At 39.1% G+C, this 22,655-nt stretch overlaps 1 protein-coding gene and 1 pseudogene across 1 annotated transcript; one reads left to right on the plus strand and one right to left on the minus strand.

Moving 5' to 3' along the window:
- Positions 1-15,352: 15,352 nt before the first annotated feature.
- Positions 15,353-15,604, minus strand: LOC136176163 (U2 spliceosomal RNA; annotated as a pseudogene).
- A 2,531-nt stretch (positions 15,605-18,135) lies between these two features.
- On the plus strand, positions 18,136-19,155 carry LOC136175363 (olfactory receptor 5D13-like). The gene has a single exon (XM_065945688.1). The coding sequence runs from the start codon at positions 18,136-18,138 to the stop codon at positions 19,153-19,155; it is 1,020 nt and encodes a 339-aa protein (XP_065801760.1).
- Positions 19,156-22,655: the final 3,500 nt, after the last annotated feature.

Genomic DNA, 22,655 nt, shown 5'->3' on the forward strand with positions numbered 1-22,655 from the left:
AGGATATGATATTTTATACTCAAAAAGATAACAAGCAAAGTATAATTACATCTATTTTTTCAAAAGGTATCATCTCAAACTTTAAAAATATTTGTTTTAGACATTCAGTAAGGCAAAGAATGCTCAAACTACCGCACAATTGCACTCATCTCACACGCCAGTGAAATAATACTTAAAATTCTCCAAGCCAGCCTTCAGCAATACGTGAACCATGAACTTCCAGATGTTCAAGCTGGTTTTAGAAAAGGCAGAGGAATCAGAAATCAAATTGTCAACATCCGCTGGGTCATCAGAAAAGCAAGAGAGTTCCAGAAAAACATCTATTTCTGCTTTATTGACTATGCCAAAGCCTTTGACTGTGTGGATCACAATAAACTCTGGAAAATTCTGAAAGAGATGGGAATACCAGACCAGCTGGCCTGCCTCTTGAGAAACCTGTGTACAGGTCAGGAAGCAACAGTTAGAACTGGACATGGAACAGCAGACTGGTTCCAAATAGGAAAAGGAGTACGTGAAGGCTGTATATGGTCACCCTGCTTATTTAACATATATGCAGAGTACCTCATGAGAAACGCTGGGCTGGAGGAAGCACAAGCTGGAATCAAGATTGCAGGGAGAAATATCAATAACCTCAGATATGCAGATGACACCACCCTTACGGCAGGAAGTGAAGAGGAACTCAAGAGCCTCTTGATGAAAGTGAAAGAGGAGAGTGAAAAAGTTGGCTTAAAGCTCAACACTCAGGAAACTAAGATCATGGCATCCGGTTCCATCAATTCATGGGAAATAGATGGGGAGACAGTGGAAACAGTGGCTGACTTTATTTTTCTGGGCTCCAAAATCACTGCAGATGGTGATTGCAGCCATGAAATTTAAAGATGCTTACTTCTTGGAAGGAAAGTTATGACCAACCTAGACAGCATATTAAAAAGCAGAGACATTACTTTGCCAACAAAGGTCCGTCTAGTCAAGGCTACGGTTTTTCCAGTAGTCATGTGTGGATGTGAGAGTTGGACTATAAAGAAAGCTGAGTGCCAAAGAATTGATGCTTTTGAACTGTGGTGTTGGAGAAGACCCTTAAGAGTCCATTGGACTGCAAAGAGATCCAACCAATCCATCCTAAAGGAGATCAGTCCTGGGTGTTCATTGGAAGGACTGATGTTGAAGCTGAAACTCCAATACTTTGGCCACCTGATGCAGAGAGCTGACTCATTTGAAGAGACCCTGATGCTGGGAAAGATTGAGGGCCGGAGGAGAAGGGGACGACAGAGGATGAGATGGTTGGATGGCATCACCGACTCAATGGACATGGGTTTGAGTAAACTCTGGGAGTTGGTGATAGACAGGGAGGCCTGGCGTGTTGCAATTCATGGGGTCTCAAAGAGTCAGACACGACTGAGTGACTGAACTGAACTGAAGGCATTTTAGGATAATAGTAGGTTTCACTTGAGTTTTGGTTTCACACAGTGTCTTTTTCATTTGCATAAATTTGCTTCTTTCTAATTGATGTACTCAAACTCTTCAAATCTTCCTAATAATCAGTCATCTTGAAAATGTTTGTTTCTTTCTGTTCCTACATCACACGTCTTAGTATCTCAGGCTGGCTTTTCTCTCTTTAATTTCTGTTATTTTTACTTCCTCTCCTCCTAGCCACTGCTATAAAGTAATGTAAGACCAGTGCTAATAATGTGTTTATAACCATCACACCTTTGAACAAACCAATAACTTTCTATTGGCAGAAGTTCAAGAAGCATAGACTAGGGGAAACTACTGAGAATTAATCATCACACTAAATCACACCAAAATTCTCTACTTCAACTATATAAAACAGAGGATCTTAGTATTTAAAATATTTTATTTCTTTTACTCCAAACTTCAGAGCCAATATATTCACAATTTATTTTCAAATCTGTAATGCTCCTCTCCTTCTTTTTCATTTTCAGAGAAATTGCCATTCAAATCTGTATACATAAAGTGGGGTTTGGAAGAGGAAAACTGCAAATCTGTCCGGTGTATGAGGGTTACCATCAATGCCCACAAGATGACATTTAAATAGGTATCATACTGAATAGTGAAGAGGGGATATTTGTAGTGGTCAAATAAGCCATCTCCTTCAACCAGCACTAACAATTATGCTTTAGGCTTTTAATCATTCCCAATAATTTAAAAGCATGTAATTCTCTATTCTGATTTCTCCCCTAAATTTTATTCTTCTTCTTATTTGGTGGGAAACACTGCAAGTTAAATATTCAATCACAGATTATTCTTTATATAATACTTGATTTGCTGCATGATCAGTTAACTTACATTTTCTCAGCCTTTTTTCACCCTTACTATTTGTCTAAAATTCTGCATCTGTGAGACTCTTTATCAGATGACAGACCAAATTATATTTGAAAAAGACAATGTAAATGCCATTTTGATGAGTGTGCTTACACTAAAATTGGAAAATCAATGAAATGATTATGAATTATCAAGAAAATAAACACACTTTTAAAATACAGGTTATTTTGTCCTACCAATATTTGAATATTTCAGGCAAAATTGAAAATTTTTTTTAAAAATAACAATCATGTAAATGCACTCAATCTACTCTATTAGGAAGAGAGGGAAATATGTGAAAAATTCCTAAAAACTAATTTACCTTTTAAAATATAAAAACTGTATAATGCATGACTCAAAAGCTATAGCCTGTATTCCTGAACAACTTGAAAGCATTTCCCCTATTTTCAGTTATTTCTATAGAAATAAAAAAGTATGACTCATGTCTAAAAGTATCACAGCATTTTCACATTTAAAAAAATAAGTATTATATCATCTTAACAGAAGATATTCTTTAAAATGAAGCAAAGTATTTTCTCCTTCATCTCGTTGTGCTATTTTCTAACTTGTTGACTTGAGTATGCCACATCCCTTTTTTGTATTTCAGTTTAGGCATCAACGAGCAATGGGAGTTAAACTATATCTTTAAGGATCTCTGCTGGACCTGAACTTTTTGTCCATGGTTCTGACATGAATTTTGAGGCGTCAGCAGCTGGATGTTGATGATTATTGTTTTCCAAACAAATCAGAGTAAATTTACAACTCCTCTCCAGGTTATTGTCTCTCTTACCTCTTATAAGATTAACTGATCCGGTTCCAGAAAGAAGCACAACTCCTTGAGCTCTCCTTTAATTTGATCCTTTAGAGCTTGCTATTTTAATTTCCTTTTATCCAATCCAGGTATATGGAAATCTCTATCATCTATAGTTCATACTTAAGTATTCTCTGAAATCTCTAATGATTCTGTGAAGTAGTGAAGCTAGACTAGCAGTTCCAAATCAATATTTGTCCAATACTATCACAGTGTATTAAACTCCAGCTACTTCCAGGTAGATTTCACTAACTACAGCCCACCATGCCACGGTTGCCCAAATATTCTGTCTTGTGGTTCCTTGCCTCATATTTTTATCTGATTATTGTCAGATACTATTAAATGCTTTAGCTTATCTCTCTAAAAAAATCTTATCTTGGTGAGAGTTAGGGCCAGTGCCTCATTTTCTCCCTGAAATAAACAAAATTAAAAATGAAACAAAACAAAATTTATGCCATTCAGATCTATGTTGAATAGTGAATGCTTAACTTTGGAACAGATTATGTAAACTCTGAGCCACCTTACTTGTTTAATCTCTAAAGAAAGGAAAATAAAACTCATTATTAATTAGTTATCAACTACTATATGCGAAGAGTTGTACTAGCTGGAAAAAAGACTAAAATCACCTAGGAGACTTCACTGAAATTCTCATTTAGTAGTTAGTTACCCAGTTCTCCTATAATAAGATTGTGACTCGATAATGAAATGATGAATTATGAAGGATTTGATGTATTAGATTATACAATACATTCCTCATTTAATCAGTTGTAGTGCACTTTGTCTCATCATGAATTAAATTATTAATTATATTAGTTTTCTCATTATATCCTCACTCTATACTTTAAGTGTTCAGTGTATATTTGTCAAAGAAATAATTTTATTTCAATATTTGATAAAATGAAACAAAAGTTTAGTTATGTCATTATCAATATAATTGTTTTGAGACATAAAAGCACAGAATCTTATAATCATATTTACTTCAGAAAGATAGAGACTCGGAAAGATCAACTTAGGATTGTTCTTCTAATTTTTCCTAGTATTCTGTCTATTAGCAAAAATCATTTGAAGTTCACATAACCCCCTCCCTGTAGCCTTTCTCCATTTTTCACTCCCTTGGCTTACTGTGGAGACTAGACCCTGAAGAGTAGTCTTATATATTCAAACTCAGTCACTTGCCCTAAAACCCTGGTTGTCTCCAGCCTGGGTGGTTTCCAAAATGTACAGAACTAAATCTGACCATGCTCCATTCACCACTCTTTCATTTATTCTGAATAATTATTCAGATCAACTTCATTAACCTCCTATTTTAATAAATAGCTCTGTCTTGGTTGAAATGCAATAGAATAAGTAGTGTTAATACAGGAATGAGAAACTCAAGCTACAAATATGGCACATTCATAGAGAGTAAGAGCAGAGTGATTTAACACACTCTGTGCACTCCAGTGCTCTTGCCTGGGAAATCCCATGGACGGAGGATCTGGTGGGCTACAGTCCACGGGCTCGCAAAGAGTTGGACACGACTGAGCGACTTCACTGTCACTTTACACTTTCATGCACTGGAGAAGGAAATGGCCACCCGCTCCAGTGCTCTTGCCTGGAGAATCCCAGGGACGGGAGCCTGGTGGGCTGCCGTCTATGGGGTCACAGAGTCGGACACGACTGACGTGACTTAGCAGCAGCAGTACTTCTTGAGGTGTTCCTTAACAGATTTTCTGTATCCTTAACTGAAATATAAGTCACCGACTTTCTGCTTTAATTGTTTCCCTTTAATATCCCCCAAGTTATGAGAAAGTGTTTATTACTGTTATTGTTTATTACTTTATGCAACTGACATCGGAAGGGTAAGTTATCATACATGAGTTGTATAACCATGAAAGAGATGCTCTATGTTATCCGGTAGGTAGAGCAATAGTTTCAAATATTGACTGTGTGTAAATGTGGCTAAAGTTTACTTACAAACATTAGCCAGAGGGCAAATGATCATTAAATTATATTTAGATAATTAATTCTAAAATCATATTGATCAAGCAATAGTAATTAATTGTGGGTTGATTAAAGAAAAGTCAACTCATGTCCAACTCACCAGATATTTGGCTTAAATCTAAGGTACATGTAGTATTTCACAGTACCATATCTTAAGTTAACCAGTAAATTTTATGACTATGTAGTAATATGTCTCATTATACAAATAATTTTAAAGAAATCTGAAAATAGGACTTACCTGCTCTCTAAGGTAAGGTGTCCAGCTTTTTTCTTAAGCAAATTCAAAAGGCTTTTCCCAGTCTTACTTTAATATTTAAGAAAATAAAAGGGGGCACCGCCAGCATTTATGTTGGCAGCTATTCTTTATTTCTCTTTAAATAACACTTTTATTGTATTCTATGGTGAGCATAAAAGCAAAGACAACGCAAGGTTCCCATCTGATTTCTAAAAACTTTACTTGGGAGACATTTAACTTGCAGACACTTCTTGCAGTATCTCTGTGAGTCTGGAAATTCCCTTTGGGATAATTTGACCAAAGTGAAGCTGAACTTTTGGAACATTATTCAAAGACCTAAAAATAATTATATCGACCAAGCCATATTTTCCCTATGTGTATATGGAAACTAAGCACAAGTCAGCTTCTACTTTAATATGGTGACAATTGTGAGCAAAACTCTAATGACTTGGAAAGAAACCTCACAATACCCACACCTCAGAAGGAAGAGGTGAGGAAAGAAAAGGAAACTCTGAGTTGCAGGTGAAAGGGAAGCATTGATGCTGCCTCAACTGACAGTTTGTGGGGGATGCTGGCTATTCCAGCATGCATCTCCTAAAGTCTATTAATAATGAAACCTCTTTGAAAAGCTACCACAATCTATTCTTTACTCCTCAGTGTCCTTCACTGTTGATTTTTCTGTCAACAAGTCACTCAAACATCTCCCTTATCTACCTCATCCCTGTAATGGAAGATAATGCCAAGCATTTTTGTGATTGTTTATGTTTTTCTTATTTCTCAGTAACATTTTAAGACAGTATTTTCTCTTCTTTGACAGCATTTTATTCAGGCTCCAGAGACCATATTCCTCAAATGTATTAATATCTTAAAAAATGGAACTTTAACAACTTTAAGTGCACAACACAGTGGTATTAATTACATTTAAAATATTGTGCCACCGCTACATATTTCCAAAACATTTTCATCACCACAAACAGAAATTTGCACCCATTAATATTAACTCCTCAGCCTCCTATCCCTCTAACTGATATCCTGTAATATACTCTGCCTCTAGGAACCTGCTTCTTATCTTTCATGTAAATGGAATCACACAATGTTTATTTCTCCTGTTTTTTGAAATTAATTAGTTAATTTGGCTGTATCGCGTCTTAGCTGTGGCACAGGGATCTCTCATTACTCTACCTGGATGATTCAATGCAGTGTGGGGTCTCAGTTGCTCCTCTACATGTGGGATCTTAGCTCCCAAGTAGGGACTGAACCCGTGTCCCCTGCACTAAAGGTGGTTTCCTAACCACTGGACCACCAAGCAGATCCCCTATCCCTTTTTCCAACCTTGCAATTTACTCTTCAGTTCAGTTCACTTCAGTAGCTCAGTTGTGTCTGACTCTTTGTGACACCATGGACTGCAGCATGCTAGACCACCCTGTCCATCACCAAACCCTGGAACTTACTCAAATTCATGTCCATTGAGTCGGTGATGCCATCCAACCACCTCATACTCTGTCATCCCTTTCTCCTCCTGCCTTCAATATTTTCCAGCATCAGGGTCTTTTCCAATGAGTCAGTTCTTTGCATCAGGTAGCCAAACCATTGCAGTTTCAGTTTCAGAATCAGCCTTTCCAATGAATATTCAGGACTGATCTCCTTTAGGATGGACTGGTTGGATCTCCTTGCAGTCAGAGGGACTCTCAAGAGTCTTCTCCAACACCACAGTTCAAAAGCATCAATTCTTTGGTGCTCAGATTTCTTTGTAGTCCAACTCTCACATCCATACATGACAACTGGAAAAACCATAGATTTGACTAGATGGACCTTTGTCGGTAAAGTAACGTCTCTGCTTTTTAATATGCTGTCTAGGTTGGTCACAGCTTTTCTTTCAAGGAGCAAATATCTTTTAATTTCATGGCTGAGTCACCATCTGCAGTGATTTTAAAGCCCCCAAAATTAAGGTCTTTCACTGTTTCCACTGTTTCTCCATCTATTTGCCATGAAGTGATGGGACTAGATGCCATGAACTTAGTGTTCAGAGTGTTGTCCTAAGCCAGCTTTTTCACTCCCCTCTTTCACATTCATCAAGAGACTGTTTAATTCTTTTTTGATTTCTGCCATAAGGGTGGTTGTCATCTGCATATCTGAGGTTATTGATATTTCTCTTGGCAATCTTGATTCCAGCCTGTGCTTCATCCATCCCGACATTTCTCATGATGTACTCTGCATATAAGTTAAATAAGCAGGGAGACAGTATACAACCTTAACATACTCCTTTTCCAATTTGGAACCAGTCTGTTGTTCCATATCCCATTCTAACTGTTGCTTCTTGACCTGCATATAGATTTCTCTGGAGGCAGATAAGGTTGTCTGGTAGTTCCATCTCTTGAAGAATTTTCTACAGTTTGTTGTGATCTACACAGTCAAAGGCATTGGTATAATCAATAAAGCATAAATATATGTTTTTCTGGAATTCCCTTGCTTTTTCTATGACCCAACAGATACTGGGAATTAGATCCTTGGCTCTTCTGCCCTTTCTAAATCCAGCTTGAACATCTGGAAGTTCACAGTTGATGTACTGTGGAAGCCTGGCTTGGAGAATTTTGAACATTACTTTGCTAGTGAGTGAAAGTGAAAGTGAAGTCGCTCAGTCATCTCTGACACTTTGTGACCCCATGGACTATAGCCCATCAGGCTCCTCAGTCCATGGAATTTTCCAGGCAAGAGTACTGGAGTGGGTTGCCATTTCCTGTAATTGTGTGGTAGTTTGAGCATTCTATGGCATTGCCTTTCCTTGTGATTGGAATGAAAACTGACCTTTTCCAGTCCTGTGGCTTCTGGGGAGTTTTCCAAATTTGCTGGCATATTGAGTGCAGCACTTCCACAGCATCATCTTTTAGGATTTGAATCCCAAGGATTTTGTATCCCAAGGCCAAATTTGCCTATTACTCCAGGTATATCTTGACTTTTGACTTTTGCATTCCAGTCCCCCCGATGAAAAGTGGGCTTCCCTCATAGTTCAGATCATGAACACCTTATTGCCAATTTCAGACTTAAATTGAAGAAAGTAGGACAAACCATTACACCATTCAAGATATGACCTAAATCAAATCCCTTATGATTATACAGTGGAATTGTCAAATAGATTCATGGGATTATATCTGATAGACAGAGTGCCTGTTGAACTATATAGATGAAGGTTTGTGACACTGTACAGGAGTCAGGGATCAAGACCATCCCCAAGAAAAAGAAATGCAAAAAAGCAAAATGGCTGCCTGAGGAGGCCTTACAAATATCTTTGAAAAGAAGAGAAGCAAAACACAAAGGAGAGTAGGAAAGATATTCCCATTTGAATGCAGAGTTCCAAAGAATAGCCAGGAGAGATAAGAAAGCCTTCCTCAGTGATCAATGCAAAGAAATAGAGGAAAACAATAGAATGGGAAAGGCTAGAGATCTCTTCAAGAAACTGAGAGACACCAAGGGACATTTCATGCAAAGATGGGCTCAATAAAGGACAGAAATGGCAGGGAACTAACAGAAACAGCAGCTATTAAGAAGAGGTGACAAGAATACACAGAAGAACTGTACAAAAAGGATCTTCATGACCCAGATAATCACAATGGTATGATCACTCGCCTAGAGCCAGACATCCTAGAATGTGAAGTCAAGTGAGCCTTAAGAAGCATCATTAGGAACAAAGTTAGTGGAGGTGATGGAATTCCAGTTGAGCTATTTCAAATCCTAAAAGATGATGCTGTGAAAGTGCTGCACTCAACATGCCAGCAAATGTGGAAAACTCAGCAGTGGCCACGGGACTGGAAAATGTCAGTTTTTATTCCAATCCCAAAGAAAGGCAATGCCAAAGAATGCTCAAACAACCACACAATTGCACTCATCTAACAAGCTAGTAAAGTAACACTCAAAATTCTCCAAGCCAGGCTTCAATGGTACGTGAACTGTGAACTTCCAGATGTTCAAAGAAAAGGCAGAAGAACCAGAGATCATCCTCTGAATCATCGAAAAAGTAAGAGAGTTTCAGAAAAACATCTATTTCTGCTTTATTGACTCTGTCAAAGCATTTGACTGTGTGGATCACCACAAAATGTGGAAAATTTTGAGATATGGGAATACCAGTCCACCTAACTTGTCTCTTGAGAAATCTGTATGCAGGTCAGGAAGCAACAGTTAGAACTGGATATGGAACAGCAGTGTCCTCCAAATAAAGAAAGGAGTATGTCAAGGCTGTATATTGTCACCCTGATTATTTAACTTATATGCAGAGTACATCATGAGAAATGCTGGGCTGGATGAAGCACAAGCTGGAATCAAGATTGCCAGAAGAAATATCAATAATCTCAGATATGCAGATGACAACCCCCCTTATGGCAGAAATCAGAAAAGAACTAAAGAGCCTCTTGTTGAAAGTGAAACAGGAGAGTGAATATGTTGGCTTAAAACTCAACATTCAGAAAACTAAGATATGGCACCCGTCCCATCACTTCATGGCAAATAGATGGAGAAACAGTGGAAACAGTGGCAGACTTTATCTTTTTGGGCTCCAAAGTCACTGCAGATGGTGATTGTAGCCATGAAATTAAAAGACGCTTACTCCTTGGAAGAAAACTTATGACCAAACTTGAGCGCATATTGAAAAGCAGAGACATTACTTTGCCATTACTTTGTTTTAACTCCTCTTCATTTATAGTAAGACTGCTTTAAAGCTAAGAAAAATTTTATGAATTCTTATTCACAACCTTACAGAGTTATGAACACAAACAGTAAATTGTGTCAAATAAGACTATTACAATGATTTATTCAATCTTATTGAGAACCAACTTGGTGGGGTAGATCATAGAAGATGCCATAAAACATTCATTCTTTAAGAGCGCCTGCTTTACAGTTGAGATGAATAACTCTCCCTGTCCTAACCTCAAGAAGGCAATGGGCTCGCAGAGGATACAACACAGTTAACAACACAGGTTTGGACTGAACGAGTCCACTTATACACACATTTTTTCAGTATTAAACACAGTACTACATAATTGCAGTTGGTTGAATCTGGGAGATGTGGAACTGTGGATTCACAGAAACCATGTATATTAATTGTATTTGTTTCTGTAAGGATTTTAATATTTTTACTAATATCTGTACATAGTATTAACCACATTTTTGTGTATTAGCTTCTTATGCAATTAATTGAAATGAAGTGTTAACTCTTATTAACCAAAATATGTGATTATGTAAGTGACCAAGGGACAACACATCGCTGCTAGTTCAAAACTGAAAAGTGAAAAAGCAAAGATAAAAATCAAAGGTGAGTGGATGCTTGAATGTGATCAAGTAAATTACCATCTTTGAACACTTGTTTCCTTATTCCTGAAAGAGAAGTGAAATTACCAACTGACCAAAAAAAAAAACACCACAACCTAAATATTGATAATTATTTTTTATTCTATTGACTGAAACCTAGAAATTATGGGGCTTCCCTGGTGGCTTAGACAGTAAAGAATTCACCTGTTGTGCAGGAGACCGGAGTTCAATCCTTGGGTCAGGAAGATCTCCTGGAGGAGGAAATGGCTTCCCGCTCCAATATTCTTGCCTGGAGAATCCCAGGGACAGAGGAGCCTGGTGGGCTCAGCCCATGGGGTCACAATAGAGTCAGACTCCACTGACAGACTATGCGCAGCACAAACCTGGGAGACAACAGCTCACTTCAAGGAAACTGCTCTGAAAAGGGAAGGCAGGAGTCAGAATGTCCATGCATTTTGCAGCAAAATCCAGGTAGTCAGCCATCAGAAGATTACTGTAAATCAGAGAAAGCCAGGGAGCTCGTGTTAATGAATTCAGGGCTTCTCTGCGCCTGGGAAGGGGGAACAGTCTGGGCTCCTTGACATCATCCCTGTGAGCTGCACCTTAGCTGCTTAGGGCCGGTGCCTGTTCTTTCCTATTCTGTTCTCTCAGGGTGCAGCTCTGAACCCACCCAGAGCTCCTCAGGCTCACGGTCTGGGCGGGAGCTGGGGGTGCAGGAGCCGTGCTGACGGCTTGGTGGCCTCAGCATCCTCTGTCGGTCGGCACGACAGGTCAGTTTTCCTTCACAAAACAAAATGTTTTCAAAGTTATATTTAAACCACGAACATCTTGCTTTCTATCAGTTTCTGCTACTTTCTCTAAAGCAGTCAATGCACATTATTTGTGCCTTGATTTAAATTATAGTGTCACCCTGCCATCTAGTGGATATGCTAGGTGCATCACTTGTTAGGGAAAGACTAATTCATACTCTCTGCTACTAATTTGCAGGGGGATTTTATGCTGCTTGTGGCTCAGAATGTAAAGGATCCGTCTAGAAAGTGAGAGATTCTGGGTTCGATTCCTGGATCAGGAAGATACCCTGGAGAAAGGAATGACAACCCACTCCAGTATTCTTGCCGGGAGAATTCCAGGCGCAGAGGAGCCTGCTGGGTTACAGCCCACAGGGTTGCAAAGAGTCAGCCACGACTGAGCGATTAGCACTTTATACTCTTCGATCCTATGAAAACATTCTGCCAGTTGCTATGTAATTTTGCTGAGAATGAGACCACAAATAGCTAATGTAGGGTCAAACTGGGAATGTTGGGGGAAAGTAAAACCAACATTTCCTTCCCATTATGTCAAACTAGTATTTAAACTGTATATAAACTTAAGGGGGAAAAATAATCTCTTGTGTAATAAGAAATAATACTGGACTGAGATGATCAGATTTACTCTAATTCTTGAATCTTTTCTGAAATATGTGCCAGACTGGAGGCCCAGGCTAGATCAAAGAAAGATAAATAAAACTGCCTGTGAGCACAGTGAGGGACCCTGGACACCAGGGTGCTCGTGATGGCCTGCCTTCACACTCGCCGTTCTCAGAGGCATCTGCACACACATACCTGGGGGAGGAAAGTGCAGGTGTTAGTGGCTCTGTCGTGTCTGACTCTTCATGATCCCATGGACTATAGCCCACCAGTCTCCTCCATCCACGGAATTCTCCAGGCAAGAATACTGGAGTGAGCAGCCATTCCCTTCTCCAGGGGAATCTTCCTAATCCAGGGATAGAAGCCAGCTCTCCTGCATTGCAGGTCAAATCTGCACCATCTGAGCCCCCAGGGATCTATCTAAAACTACATACTTACATGTAATACTGAATTTAGGAGGCTATTTGAATTAACTTTCTTACTTTTTTCAAGTATGCTTTGCCCACTACACTTACAGGAATGACCTCTCAGTTTGTGCCGAGCTCAGCCACTCAGTCGTGTCCAACTCTTTGTGATCCCATGGACAAGAGCCCGCCAAGCTCCTCTGTCCATGGGAATTCTCCAGGCAAAAATACTGGAGTGAGTAGCCATTCCCTTCTCCAGGCGCTATTCCCAACCCAGGGACTGAACCTGGGTCTCCTGCATTGCAGGAGGATTCTTAACCATCTGAGTCACCAGGGAAGGCCCTCCTCTGTTATAGACAAAGATTAATAAAGTTTGCATTGAACTGAATCCTTCTGCGTTAAGGTGGTTAGAATGCACCACCCAATTATAGCAATAGATTTTTTATCAGGTGGAGTAGTTAAATCAACCTGTTACAGATGTGTAAATTATGGATTTTGAGAATTATACAAATAATTTTAAAACAGTATTTTGAGAACACCAAGTAAAAAGTGATCTTAGTGAGAACTCTGGGCCAGTGTGAGGACCAGTCACAGAATATGGGAAATGTAGAGACACATTGTGGAGTTTAATATCTTGTCTGCGTGCTTCCTGAGGAGTCTCCGCCTTCCTTTCGTTTACATTAAAGTTTGTGTCTCTAGAGCCCCTTCTTATATACTTTTAGTGAAATTGGGCAACCCAGAGACTCTGAGTCATTCATACTATTCTGTTTATTGACACTGGAGAAAAAAAGAAAATTCTTTTATTGTTGTTGTTCTGAAATTAGCTTCCTGTTGCTTTTAGAAGTGGATTCATTTAAAATTAAATTTCTGTCCTCAGGAAACAGAAAAAAAGGGCCAGTGTTTCTTTCATATTTTAGCCTTGAAATATTTGAAGACAGTGTTAAGAGTCTGTTTTTGTTTTCTTTCTGTGTTCCAGATGTCTTCAGGCCTTTGACTATCAGATGCTCTAGCTCCCATATTACACCTCACTGTTTATTACTTCACATTTTAGGTGCCTGTATAATTATCGCTAGTTTCTGGGAATTATTCACTTATCTGCAGTGAGATGTTGTCAAGAACATAATGTTTGCTTCTGAATCAAAATGATAATGGGAGTTACTTCTTTCTGTTTACGTCAACTACTAATGAAACCACACTGAATGCCATGATTATAATATTGAAACTGAATCAGTTTCATTCCCATTGTCCACACTGTTTTACAACCACAACCTCTTCATTACTACAGACTTGTCCTGTGGGCATGGAACTCTATTTCAACTCTGTTCAGCAACCGGTACCAATCCTAATTGCATTCTTTACACAGTTTAGATTCCCTGGTCGACTGATCAATCTCATACTGAAAGGTTGTTGCTGAACGATAAGACGCGGGATTCTTGGCCTCCGGAGGAGATGAATTCAGTCCGGGGCCAGAGACGAGGCTGGATCGCTCAGAGCTTTTGTGTAATAAAGTTTTATTAAAGTATAAAGGAGATAGAGAAAGCTTCTGACATAGGCATCAGAAGGGGGCAAAAGAGTACCCCCCTCATAGTCTTTAGCTGTATGTTATATAGTCACTCACAGTCTGTTAATGAAAAGAAAGGAATGTCATAAAATTTAGAATGGCACCAGATAATTCATCCCTGGCCATAAAACGATTGACTTGAATCTTGTAGAAGGGCAGATCACCATCAAATAGTTTCGTTTACATAGATTAGGGGAACAAAACCTGAGTAAGTAAGTTAGGCCATTTGGCAGAACCAACTTGAAGATAGAGTCTGGGGTTCATTAACATAGCTTAAGACAACATTTCCATAAGAAAAAGAAACGCATTGGTTAGCTCAAGGTTTGAGAGTAGTTAGCTTCAGGTGAGACCAGGTGTCATGGCAACACAGCATTTTAAGAGAAACCTTCTTTTAAATTTGTATAGAGAAGAAAACATATCACTGGTTTGTTTCTTCCTGCTGCTTAAGAGAGATAAAAATGTCTGGCACTTGCAGCCTCCTTCCTCCTTTTGGAGACCCCTGGCCTTCCCGCCTGCTACCCTCTCATTACTTTCTGTTGTTCAGTCTCCCAGTCCTGTAAGACTCTGCAACCCCATGGCCTGCAGCATGCCAGGCTTCTCTGTCCCTCACCATCTCCCAAAGTTTGCCCTGCATAAACTCTACTTCTAATTGAAAAAAAAAATTGAACATTCAAACTCCTACCTTGGTTCAGACTGTCTTCTCTGCTTAAAATGTCTTTTGTTTTTCTTTCTTATCCCTTCCCTCTACCTTAACACTATAGTTTGACTCAAACTTCAAAGTCCTATTGTGATTTTATTGATCAGGAAATACCTTGGTCATTATTCAAGTATCTCAACATGTGAAGAGCACTCTTAATATGTTTGACAAAAGTTTAATGAAAAATAAATAAGCAAAACACAAAAATATTATGCACAGTAGCAATGCAGAACAGTGTAGTATTTTTTAAACCAAATTATTATTTCTCTCACTACATTATAATTATACCATAAAAATCCTATTGTTGTACTTCCCAGGTGGCGCTAGTGGTAAACAACCCAAGTGCCAATCCAAGAGAGACAGGTTTGATCCCTGGGCTGGGAAGATTCCCTCGATGAGAGCACTGCATCCCAGTCCAGAATTCTGCCTGGAGAATCCCAAGGACAGAGGAGCCTGTCGGGCTTCAGTCCATACCCCTGCACAGAGTCAGATACCACTAAAGTGACTTCACACACATGCACCCAGTCACAAGTCACACACATGCACCCAGTCACATTATCATAAGCCATAACTGAGAACAAGCTTAAGTCTCTGCATTGCCACTCAAAAGGCATCTGCCTACTAATCTGGAAATAATTTGAGACTTTGAACAATCAAGAAATGCATTCTATTGCATAGGTTGACAAGGTGTGATCTGCAAACCAAATCTGTCCTACTGTTTTATAAATAAAATTTTATTGGAACAGAGTCATGCCTATTGATTTATGTATTGTCTACAGGTGAATCCAGGCTGCAAGATGCAGACGTGCATAGCTGAAATTGAGATGATGTGGCCCACAAAGGCTAAAGTATTACACTTGATCTTAGCCAAAAGGCCGAGAAGCGATAAAGTATTTACTGTACACATTTTTCCAGAAAAAAGTGCTGCTCCCTGTTCTATTAATTAAGTCACTGGAGTTGAGATGTTTATATGTTGATACGTCAGCTTCTTAAATAATAAGTATACTATACTTCCCATAAACCTAGACTACAAATTGAAAAATAGAATGGAATTTCAATAATAAATGTAAGAATAAAAAAAATTTTGCTCATATTTGTAATAGTAATGCAAGTTGTATTATCTTAAGAAAACCAATCACTTTTATAGAAAATGAAACACAACAGAATGTTAAAGAAAGGATTAAAAAAACACTATAATATGATTCATATTGTTTAAGTTTTACATCAAACACATCAATATGTCCCTCAGATACAGAGAAAGTGAAAGTTGCTCAGTCATGTCCGACTCTTTGCTACCCCCTGGACTATACAGTCCTTGCAATTCTCCAGGCCAGAATAGTGGAGTGGGTAGCCTTTCCCTTCTCCAGGGAATCTTCCCAGCCCAGAGACTGAAGCCAGGTCTCCCGCATGGCAGGCAGATTCTTTACCAGCTGAGCCACAGGGGAAGCCCAAGAATACTGGAGTGGGTAGCCTGTCCGTTCTCCAGGGGATCTCTCCGACCAGGAATTGAACTGGGGTCTCTTGAATTGCAGGAGGATTCTTTACCAATTAACTATGAGGGAAGCCCACAGATACAGATACAGATGGACAACCAGAATTCAACAAAAATTAAGAATCTTTGGATTGTGACACAATAGCTGATTTTGCTTTAGTATATTTCTGCAAGTATTTAAAGACAAAAATATAGTGTCTAGTTCAACATTTCTAAAAGATCAATGAACTAGAGTGCATGATGAAATTGTTCCCCAAACTTTGGAAAAAAATGCATATGCAACCGAAGTATCACAAGGGCATTATTTCATCTAATTGCCCCATTCGTGGTCTCACGGCAATAGTTAAATAATATTCTCTAAGGTAAACCTCCGTAGGGTTTTGGTGGCATATATATGTGACAGTTTGATGTTAGGGTTCAGCTTTTTTGGTCTCCTTTGCTCTTTGTCATGCCTGAATATATTTTTAATACATTATAAGAGAAATTCATTTTCTGTAATATACTATAGATTCCTATTTTTCAGGCTTATTACTATATTAAAAAAAAATTGACTTCTCAGCAGAAATTTTCCTGGAATCCATTAAACTTAGAAGCTTTATTAAATGAGCCAGTCAAATTCTTCTACACTCAGGTGAGTTGATTTTTATTTCACTTTAAAGGGAAAATAATATGTTTCTAATATATTCCATTAATCTTTGCAGGAGGCAAACAACATGTGCATAAATCTAATTGCCAGGTTACCTGTTTAGCTGACTAAAAGTCTTTGATTATTTATCTTTCACCACATTTATTGTTGTTCACTAGGCTACATCGCTAGGAAATATCTTTGGTTTTTCTGAGTCACAATATTTTCATTCCCTTTATACATACAAACTTTAATAATAAACAAGAAGTATAAGTTGTCATTTGTGCTTATACGGATTATATCCTGGAATAATGCTCTAAGAAGCAAATTGAGGCTGAGATTTTATAATTTTATAATTTCTAAAATGCCTGTTACAGGACTGAGTACATAGTGGGTCTGCAATGGGAAAATTATTCCAGGGTAATTGCACAGAAAAGAAGATAAATACTATGCACAGCACCTGTGCTCCTAACTGAGCATGGCTGACACTTCCTGGGGCTACATGGGCGATTGGGAACATTGGCCCCAGCCTGTTGATGAATACAGAATGTGGGAGGTGGAGTGAAAAGCTGCAGGTGTGGAGAAGGCGTGTGGGGAAGAAGGAACAAGTATGCATCAGAAATTGTATTCATCCTTGGTGAAGATTTCCCTTTCAACCCTGGACTACTCAAACTTTGTTACCATAGACATAGGGAACAAATCCTGACTTTTGGAAAAAGTGTTTTCAGTTAGAGAATGTGTCCTCTATGATTTGTATGTTAAAGTGAAACATACTTTCAGGGAATCAGGAATTAATCACATGTTTAGGAATGTAAACGAACAACTGAAGAAAAAGAGTGGGGGAATATGTGAATGGCATAGCTATACATGTAGAGGAAATCTTCAAGTGTTATATGTGTTCTTGGAGTATAAAGTTATAAAACCTGAGTGAAAGTAACAGAGTGTTTAATTTCAACTCCTAATGAGATATAGAATTTTTAGAGAATTCTATGTGGAATGAACTTCCCTTTACACTGAGTGCCATTTCAGGTTTCGGTAAGAATTTAGGAAGTAGTTTGAAAAGAATGAATTTTAATGTCGAAAAAAGACAATAGAGGCATTTTGGAGGAAAAGAGGTTAATTAAAAAAAAAAAAAAGAATTCAATGCACTCTTTTTCCCATAAGTACTCTCATTCTATGCCTGGGTCAGGAAGATCCCCTGGAGGAGGGCATGACAACCCATCCAAGAGAATCTCATGGACAGAGGGACTTGGCAGGCTACAGTCCATGGAGTTGCAAAAACCTCTGACCAGACTGAGCGAATGACACGACTTTTCATTCAAATTTTGCTTCAGAGGTCTCTGAATCAACTTTTATATTTTGTCCACAGGAACCAAGAAAACCAGAATGCTGCAGTCACTTTCATTCTCTTGGGCTTCTCAGAATACCCCAAACTCCAGATACCCCTTGTCCTGTTATTCTTAACCATCTACTCCGTCACGGTGCTGGGGAACCTGGGCATGATCCTAATTATCAAGATAAACCCCAAACTCCACACCCCTATGTACTACTTCCTCAGACACTTGTCCTTTGTTGATCTCTGTTACTCAACAGTAGTTACGCCCAAGCTACTAGAAAACCTGACTGTGGAGGACAGAACCATCTCCTTCACAGGATGCCTCGCGCAATTCTTCTTTGCCTGCACATTTGTGGTGACAGAAACATTCCTGTTGGCAGTGATGGCGTATGACCGATTTGTGGCTGTTTGCAACCCTCTTCTCTACACAGTCGTGATGTCTCCGAAGCTTTGTTCCTTACTGGTGGGTGCATCATACTCTTGGGGTACAGTCTGTTCCCTGACTCTTGCCTACTTTTTATCCGAATTGTCCTTTAGAGGAAATAATATCATAAATAACTTTGTCTGTGAGCACGCATCCATAGTTGCTGTTTCCTGCTCTGACCCCCACATTAGCCAGGAGATCACTTTAGCCTCTGCCACGTTTAATGAAGTAAGCAGCCTGATGATAATTCTTACCTCCTATGTTTTCATTTTTATCACTGTCCTGAAGATGCCTTCGACTGGGGGGCGCCACAAAGCCTTCTCCACCTGTGCCTCCCACCTGACTGCCATCACCATCTTCCACGGGACCATCCTTTTCCTCTACTGTGTTCCTAACTCGAGAAGCTCATGGCTCATGGTCAAGGTGGCCTCTGTCTTTTACACAGTGGTCATCCCCATGCTGAACCCGGTGATCTACAGCCTCAGGAACAAAGACGTGAAAGAGACTGCTAGGAAGCTAGTTAACACCAAATTATTATGTCAACAATGCAAATCGGCTTAGGTTTGCTTTTTCATTTTCAAGAGCACTGTGGAGAACTGTCCAAGTTTCTAGCATTTTAAAAAGCATTTCAAACTCCAATTTTTAGGAAGGAAAACAGTGCACATATTTAACATAATTCCCTTGTTGATACATCGTTCAACAACTTTAGTAAACTGTAGAGAATTAGCAAAAAAATAATGAATAACACCTAATTAAAGCCTAGATGATTTAAAAAGTCTCTAGATAACCTGTTTGTCACGAAAAGATTTCTGAGTAAAGACACATTACCATTTGCCTGTTCAGGTGAGTCTTCTTCTTCTTCTTTTTTTTTCTTTAAGTCATGATAAGTCATGGAAGAATGGATTTGAGTTGTCATGAAAATTGGCCACCTGATGAGAAGAGCTGACTCATTTGAAAAGATGCTGATGCTGGGAAAGATTGAGGGCAGGAGGAGAAGGGGATGACAGAGGATGAGATTGTTGGATGGCATCACCGACTCAATGGACATGGGTTTGGGGTGGACTCTGGGAGTTGGTGATGGACAGGTAGGCCTGACATGCTGCGGTTCATGGGGTCGCAGAGTCAGACACAACTGAGCGACTCAACTGAACTGATGAGGGAGTCACATCAGTTGAATCACAGTAACTAAGAGTTGTTCAACACTAAGACAGTGAAGTTAAAAGACTTGCTGGTGCTTAGTTGCCCAGTCATGTCCGACTCTTTACAATTCTAAGGGCTTTAGCCTGCCAGGCTCCTGTGCCCATGGCAAGAATACTGGAGTGGGTAGCCATTCTCTTTTCCAGGGGATCTGCATGACTAGCAATCAAACCTATGTCTCCGGCATTGAAGGCAGATTCTTTACCATCTAAGGTACCAGGGAAGCCTAAATTTAAAGGATACATTTATTTAACACCACGTAGAAAGAATTGGTACATTATAAGTGCAAAGAAGTCATGTCTCTGCCCCCACAAAGTCCTCAATATGATTTGGTAAAATTCTACTTGTTAATATAGAATGTATTTGTTTTTTATACACAAATCATCAAAAATAAAATTAAGAAATGCACACTTCAGAAATAGTTCTGGCTAAATCTAAAATAGTCTTTCATGTCAGTCAAGTTACATATAAAATAGCTATTGATGTAGAATGATAAAATAACAGAGAACTTCATCAGTTATAGCATCTTGGTTAACCTGATTTAACTTTGCCCAACTGGCAAACTCATGGACTTCCCTCATGGCTCAGATGATAAAGAGTCCGCTTGCAATGCAGGAGACCTGGGTTCTATCCCTGGGTGGGGAAGATCCTCTGGAGGAGGGCATGGCAACCCACTCCAGTATCCTTGCCTGGAGAATCCCATGACAGAGGAGCCTGGTGGGCTTCAGTCCATGGAGTCACAAAGATTCAGACAGGACTGAGCAACTAACACACTTTGCGGTAAACTCACGTCCAGTCTATAGAGTGAATCTATTTGACATATGCTGTGGAACTTCCCAGCTGGCACTGGTGGTAAAGAACCTGCCTACCAGTGCGGGAGACATAGGAGACATGGGTTCAGTCCCTGGGTTGGGAGGATCCCCTGGAGGAGGGCATGGCAACCCACTCCAGTACTCTTGCCTGGAGAATTCCATAGACAGTGAAGCCTGGTGGGCTTCAGTCTATCGATTGGCAAGGAATCAAACACCACTGAAGCGACTTAGCATGCACACACCTTGATATCAAGTGTACCCAGCCCCTCCTCCCTAAGTAGAGTCTACTATCACATAAGACATATAATATCTGTCAGAAATTGGGGGGAAAGCCTAACACCTCTTTGTGAAAGACTATTTTTTTTCCCTGCTAAGCATTTTGTCTAATAGTAATTCTATGTTCATTCATGTGACAGGAACCACCAACCTATTCTACAGTGTCTGTAGCATTTTAGATTCCCAGGCACAATATATAACTTCTGGTTGCTTCATATCCTTGCCAATCATTGCTATTATATACATTTATTATAGCAAATCCAGTGGATATAAATTGATATCTCATCATGATATTGATTTGCATTTTCCTAATAACCAAATAAGTTGAGAATATTTTCACATGCTTGCTGGACATTTGTAAATCTTGTGTTGTATCTGATTTGACTTTTTGTCTTTATTGTTTCTTTTCTGTACCTTTTCTTTTCACTTTATTGATAATGTTTTTAATATACAAATATTTTAAATTTTGAGGAAGTTCAATTTAGCAATTTATTTATTTATTTATTGTCACTTATGTTTTTGTTTCCCTAAGAATCTACTGCCAAATTCAAGGCCATGAAATTTAAGGTCTATGTTTTTCTTGTAAGAGTTTTATAGTTTATGCTCTTTCATTCAAGTCCTTGTTCACTTTCTGAGTTAATCGTTGTATATAATATGAGGTGAGTGTCCAATCCCATAATTTTACTTGTGAACACCCAATTGTCATGGCATCATTTATTTGAAGAAGAGTGTATGCTTTCTCCAATGAATATTAAGAGATCCATAACCTCAGAAGCACCATGATGATGCTGAGGTACCATTTGGGAGAAATCAGAGCCCGTATAGGACACAGCTGCACAGTCAAAGTGTATTTTATGTCTTCCACTAGTGAGAAATGAGCGTGTTGTTATTGCTTTTCAGGCACTAAGTTTCGCATCCAAGTCTTTGCCACCCCATGGACTGCAGCATGCCAGGCTTCCCTGCCCTTTGCTGTCTCCTGGAGTTTGCTCACACTCACGTGCATTGAGCCGGTGATGCCATCCAACCATCTCATCCTCTGCTGCCCTCTTCTCCACTAGCCTGCTCTCTTTCCCAGCATCAGGGTCTTTTCCAGTGAGTCAGCTCTTCACATCAGGTGGCCAAGGCACTGGAGCTTCAGCTTCAGCATCAGTCCTTCCAATTAATATTCAGGGTTGATTTCCTTCAGGATGGACTGGTTGGATCTTACTGGATGAAGGACTCTCAGTAGTCTTCCCCAGCACCACAGTTTGAAAGGAAAATTCTTCGGCACTTTGTCTTCTTTATGGTCCAACTCACACATCCGCACCTGACTACTAGAAAAATCATGGCTTTGACTGTATGGACTTTTGTTGGCAAAGTGATGTCTCTGGTTTTGTATATGCTTCCTAGTTTTGTCATAACTTTCCTCCCACGGAGCAAGTGCATTTTAATTTCATGGGTGCAGTCACCATAATGCAGTGATTTTGGAGTCCAAGAAAGTAAACTTACTGCTTCCACTTCAGCTCCTTCTGCATCACGTTATTATTATTGTTAACCTGTGTCTTTAAAGCCAAAATGGGTAGTTACCAAAATTAGTGAAAATATCATCCTTTTCATAAACAGATATTTTTAGAAAACATATCATCCAAAATTTCTTTTTAGATTCAGTAATAAACATCTGAGAACATTCTATATTTGAAAAGCCAATGGAAGCTGTTTTCTATCAATAGAATCAATAGTGTAAATATAAAATAAAGTTTATTATACAAATATTGTAAAGTACAAAATAAACAGTAT

This window comes from Muntiacus reevesi, chromosome 9 (assembly GCF_963930625.1).
Source record: "Muntiacus reevesi chromosome 9, mMunRee1.1, whole genome shotgun sequence".
NCBI lineage: Eukaryota > Metazoa > Chordata > Mammalia > Artiodactyla > Cervidae > Muntiacus > Muntiacus reevesi.